This window comes from Phaseolus vulgaris, chromosome 4 (genome assembly GCF_000499845.2).
Source record: "Phaseolus vulgaris cultivar G19833 chromosome 4, P. vulgaris v2.0, whole genome shotgun sequence".
Classification (NCBI taxonomy): Eukaryota; Viridiplantae; Streptophyta; class Magnoliopsida; order Fabales; family Fabaceae; genus Phaseolus; species Phaseolus vulgaris.
In genome coordinates, this window is record NC_023756.2 from 42,580,070 (window position 1) to 42,586,324 (window position 6,255).

The following is a 6,255-nucleotide window of genomic DNA, read 5'->3' on the forward strand; positions in this document are numbered from 1 at the left end:
AAATGGTGTTTCAGAAAGGCGTAAACGAACCTTAATGGATATGGTTAGGAGCATGTTAAGTAAGTCAACTGTACCTGTTTCATTGTGGATGTATGCTTTAAAAGCTGCCATGTATCTGTTGAACAGGGTTCCTAGTAAGGCAGTTCAAAAGACACCTTTTGAATTGTGGACAGGAAGGAAACCCAGTTTGAGACACCTGCAAGTTTGGGGATGTCAGGCAGAAGTTAGAATATACAATCCGCAAGAGAAGAAATTGGATGCAAGAACAATCAGTGGATATTTCATTGGTTATCCAGCAAAGTCAAAATGGTATATGTTTTATTGTCCTACGCATAACACAAGAATTGTTGAATCTGGAAATGCACGGTTCATTGAAAATGGTGAAACCAGTGGGAGCAATACTTCACAAAATGTGGAGATTAAGGAAGTTAGAGTACAAGTTCCTTTAACTAGTACCTTTACTTCAAGTATTGTTGTTCCTAATGTAGTTGAATCACTCAACGATGAAGAAGAACAACAAATTAATGATCATGAAGAAAACAATGAACCTGTAGTAGAACAAAAAAAAAAATAGTATTAAGAAGATCTCAAAGAGAAAGAAAGTCTGCTGTTTCGAATGATTATGTGGTTTATCTACAAGAGTCAGAAAATGACTTAAGTATTGATAATGATCCAGTTTCATTTTCAGACGCCGTCAATGATGATAATTCTGATAAGTGGTTAGATGCCATGATAGATGAGCTTAAATCAATGGCACAGAATGATGTATGGGACCTTATAGAATTGCCAGAAGGATGCAAGAGAGTCGGGTGTAAATGGGTATTTAAGACTAAACGTGACTCTCATGGCAATATCGAACGTTACAAGGCTCGACTTGTTGCCAAAGGTTTTACTCAAAAGGATGGCATTGATTATAAAGAAACATTTTCTCCTGTTTCTAAGAAAGATTCCTTTAGAATTATCATGGCATTAGTAGCTCATTATGATCTTGAGTTGCATCAGATGGATGTCAAAATTGCTTTTCTGAATGGGGATTTAGAAGAGGATGTTTATATGGACCAACCAGTGGGGTTCAATGAAGAAGGAAATGAACACATGGTGTGTAAACTTTAGAAATCAATATACGAGCTTAAACAGGCTTCTAGGCAATGGTATCTTAAGTTCAATGATACTATTGTGTCCTTTGGGTTTAAGGAAAACATCGTTGATCGTTGTATATACCTGAAGGTCAGTGGGAGCAAGTTTATATTCCTGATTCTGTATGTTGATGATATCTTGCTTGCGACTAATGATCTTGGTCTATTAAGTGAGACTAAGAAGTTTCTCTCTAATAACTTTGAGATGAAAGATATGGGTGAGGCATACTATGTGATAGAAATTTAAATATTCCGTGACAGATCACAAAGACTGTTAGGTTTTCCTCAGAAAGCATATATTAATAAAGTTTTAGAGAGATTCAGAATGGATAAATGTTCGACATCTCCTGTTCCAATACAGAAAGGAGACAAATTTAGTCTCATGCAATGTCCAAAGAATGACTTGGAACGAAAACAGATGGAGAATATACCTTATGCATCTATTGTTGGGAATTTAATGTATGCTCAAACTTGTACACGACTAGATATTAGTTTTGCAGTTGGTATGCTTGGTAGATACCAGAGTAATCCAGGATTGGATCATTGGAAAGCTGCAAAGAAAGTTTTAAGATACTTGCAAGGAACGAAGGATCACAAGCTTACTTATAAAAGATCTGATCATCTTGAGGTGATTGGATATACAGATTCAGATTTTGCTGGTTGTGTGGATACACGAAAGTCTACATTTGGTTATGTGTATCTTTTAGCCAGAGGAGCAATTTCATGGAAAAGTGCGAAGCAGTCAGTCATCGCTGCGTCCACTATGGAGGCTGAATTTGTGGCATGCTTTGAGGCCACAGTTCAGGCTAATTGGTTGCGGAATTTTATTTCAGGACTTGGAATTGTTGACAGTATTGCCAAGCCGCTGAAAATTTATTGTGATAACTCCGCAACAGTCTTCTTTTCTAAAAACGACAAGTATTCCAAAGGTGCTAAACATATGGAATTGAAATACTTTGTCGTTAAAGAAGAAGTTCAGAAACATAAAGTGTCAATAGAACATATTAGCATTGATCTTATGATTGTTGACCCTTTAACAAAAGGGTTACCGCCCAAAACATTTACTGGTCATGTTGTAAATATGGGCATTATGTCTACTAGTGAATTATGAATGTTGTTAATGCTTATTTGACACTCTGAGCTCATTGATAAATAAAGTTTCTGAAATTTATGTTGTTTTCTACTTTATGTATATGCATGCAAATTATGTTATTGTGTTGTGGAAAACAAATTATGTTGTTATTGATGACAATGACATTATGTTTGAACCTATTATGAATTTCTCACTCTAAAGTCAGTCATATTAAGGAGAAAGAATGATATAGTAGTACATGGAAGGAAATGTGTAGATTCAAATTACATGTAACCGCCATGACACTTATTATTCCTGTATTCTTGATTATGAATAATGATAGAACCAATTTATGTAAGGCCTTTTAAATGCGCATTTATGTAATTATTAAATCATTATAAGTCATATGAGTCAAGTGAGAGAATGTAAGAAATTATGTAAATTAATTTCTATAAAGTGACTCATATGACTTAGAGTTTGGGCTTTGGGCCCAAATATGATTTAATAATAATAATAGAATTAAAGGCCCATTGGTTAATGTGAGAAATATATATCTGATGATATACCTAATGAAAACCTACATGTGATGGAGATTGGGTACTAAAGGCTATAGGGTTCTGTCTCTGCAAATAATAGTTGTCTCACGGTTAACCATCACGAAAGTGTGTGACAAGTACGGAATTGCTAAGAGATAGATTGGGATAAAGGAGATAAAGTAACTCAATTAGAATCACTCATGGATAAAGGTAAGTGCCTATTCCTTCTTCATTGTATGTTTTGTGTGAGAATCATGATATGATAAGATCTATTTGTGAACATAATTTTATGTGTTCAATTTACGTTTAATCATGTTTTGACTTACATATTACTCATCATATTTAGATAGAAATTAAAAATTGAATGATTAATGTAATTAATATTTTATGAGATTAGTCATATTTAAAATTTATTTTTAATAATTTAAACAAATTATTAAATATAATTAATATTGATATCTTGTTTAAAATATGATAATAAATATAGTAGGTAAAAAGAGTTTCTTCAATCATAATTGTAAAGTAAATTGTCTTTTAAACAAAAGTTAAAGATCATATATTCAAATTTGAAGTACAACAAGTTTAGTATTTCTTTAAAGATTATAACATGTAAAGTATCATTTTGCTCAAAGATATTGTCACATGCAATTTCTAAGTTAACTATAATACATTATTTGTAAAAAATAATTGCATGAAATAGTATGAATTTATTTTGTAATTTTAAATTATAGAAACATATTTGAAAGATATTTGGTACAAAGAACAAGAAATTGGCTTTGTATTTTTATTTTACATCTTACACTCTTACCAACTTAATTAGGTTTGTTTTTGCAATCCAATGAGATACTTGTCACAAAAGAGAGCACACACTTTTTTTAACAATTAGAAAAGTTATAAAATATTAAAAGAGCCGTTAGAGATAAAATAATTAATGAGGTTTTGATGAAACACAAAGTTTTATTTCTTTGTAATTTAAAATTCACGATCTTCACGAGGCACACAATTTCAATAAAAAAGTTCCGAGGAATATTTTAAAATTCACGAGGCACACGAGGCACACAATTTTAATATAAAAGTAATACAATTAAAATTATGTAATTGTATTATTTTTATCACACCTATTGGAGATCCCACATCGACTAGAGATAAGGACATTTCATAATATATAAGTGGGTGCAGACCTCAACCTTATGAGCTGGTTTTATGAGATTGAGTTAAACTTAAAGTCCACTTTGTAACAACACAATTTTAATTTATTAGTTTTCTAATATATAATTATTATAAGGGAAATTCTTTTCTGAGAAAAAGAATTTTTATTTTGAAAAGTTGTAGATAAGTTATTTTGACTATAGAGTTATGAAAATAATATTTTTCTTTTTTTCTAATGTGTTTAATGAAGTTTGAAAGAAATGAAAGAGAGAAAGATGAGACAAAAAAAAAAACATATTCATTATCTTTCTCTTATTGAATGCTGATCACAACAGCATCATAACTCAATGCTGATTAACTACACTAGAGATACTTGATTCAAACTACAGACTTAATAACCTTATCAGCTTCAAAAGCCTGCACGAACACTAAATCGAAGGCTTCATGCTCAGTGAGATTCAACCGTCTTCCATCCTCACCGTTCTCTGCATCAAACCTCCCAATATCCAAGCAAGTTGGTGAACCAGTGATGCAGAACACAAGCTTGTACCCAAACTGGTATTTCTCAATATGAAATTTCCCACCAAAAGTTTGTTGCCCTGGATGCCCTTCGGCCCCACCAACTCCCACACATGCCTTCTGGATTGTTTCGTCCACAAACACCAACCACTTGGAGGATTCTGAACACTCTGGCTTCTCCACGAACTCGATTTCCAGTTTGGTACCTACAGTTATGTTTCCAAAAATTCAAATCAGTAAGTAAAAAAAAACATTATTACGACTTTAATCCTAACGTTAGGATGTGCTTTAAATGGCTCTGATACCATATTAAGAAGTGGACTTTAAGTCTCACTCAACCCCATAAAACCTGCTCATAGAATTGAGGTTTGCATCCATTTATATAGAATGAAATGTCAATCTCTAGTCGATGTGGAATCTCCAAGCGATACCATATTACGAATATATTACAAAGTAGACTTTAAACCTAACTAAAGTCATTGAAAGTTTAAACCCACGAATTCTCTTCATTTAGAGTGGATATAAGATCTCTGAAATAGTTGTCAACAAAAAATTCTTCCTACAACAACTTAGTGACTCATAATAGTGAGAGAAAAGTAAACTTTTAAGACAGTTTGATAACTAATTTCACTGTTCATTAATAAGTAAATGATATAAAAGATTTGAGGGGACTCGTGGTCTTGTTGCATATAAATGCTGAAGTTCCCATTTTTATTTACTTTGAAGTCTGAAATAATTAAATTGATAAGGTATTGATGAGTACCAGTGAAGATGATTCCGGGGCTGACTCCAGGTATGGTGAACTTCACGGGAATGCCACGGAAGACTTCTATGTAATCTTGCAAGACAGTTAGAGCGCACTGTGAGTTCCCAGTTTGGCCAAGTTTCAGTCCACCACCAGGTGGGCCACGGATTGCTGGTAAGATGTAGTATGTGAGACCTGGGAAAATGGGGTTCCCATTTACGTCCACAACTTGCTCAACATCTGAGAAAGCTAAGGGAAGGTTGGTGAGGAAAGCAAGGAGAGGGAGGAGGAAGGAGAGGGCAAGAACTGCTGTGGCTTTCATGGTTGATTCAGAGGAAGATGGTGCTGTTGCAGATGTTCTGCTTCTGTTGTGGTGGACTGGTTTTGGTTCTTTATATAGAAACAGAGCACCACGTGCTTGTTCTTAAAAGAAGATGACAGAGAATTTTGATGACAGAGAAAACAAAAACAAAAAAGAAAAAGTAAAAGAAAAAGAAAATCTGAGAATTGAAACATGTTTCAGCAACAATGTAAAACGATGTTAAGAATGGACATAACATCAAAGATGTATAGGAAGATAAGAAAAACATAGTAGTGAAACAGACTTACATGACATTTGTAACATGTGACTAAATTGTTTTAATATTTTCAAGAAATTTTTTCTGGGAGGTAGTTTTTTCCCCTTAATTTAGCAACTGAATATTAGTCTTTTATTAAAATAATTAGATTAAAATTAATAAATTCTAGTGATAAAAATATATTTTTAAGATAACTTGATTTTTAATGAGGAAATAATAAATGAGTAAGCATTTATAGGTAGAGAAATGTAAAGAATTTGTAGCTCAGATGGGTGCATACAGTATCAATAATGATAATATACTTGTTAGAAAAATAATTGTGAAGCAATCATTGGTAGTTTCATCTATAATCTCAAATTTTGAAACAAGTTTTTTTTATCAGAAAACCAAATCTTTACTCACAAAAGCAATACTTTTTGAAAATCACTATTTTCAATATTGGTTTTAACAGAAAAAAGAAAAAAAAATAGAATAATCAATTTTACTTATTTATATGATATGATGATTTAAATATTTGTAA

The 6,255-nt window shown here is 32.5% G+C and overlaps 1 protein-coding gene across 1 annotated transcript; it reads right to left on the reverse strand.

The window, feature by feature from the left end:
- Positions 1-4,169: 4,169 nt before the first annotated feature.
- On the reverse strand, positions 4,170-5,747 carry LOC137837756 (kunitz-type trypsin inhibitor-like 2 protein). The gene is made up of 2 exons (XM_068646867.1): positions 5,176-5,747; positions 4,170-4,618 (listed from the first exon to the last, which is right to left on the reverse strand). Exons 1-2 carry the CDS (start codon positions 5,477-5,479, stop codon positions 4,272-4,274), a joined length of 651 nt encoding a protein of 216 aa, XP_068502968.1. The 5' UTR covers positions 5,480-5,747; the 3' UTR covers positions 4,170-4,271.
- Between the last annotated feature and the right edge of the window lie 508 nt (positions 5,748-6,255).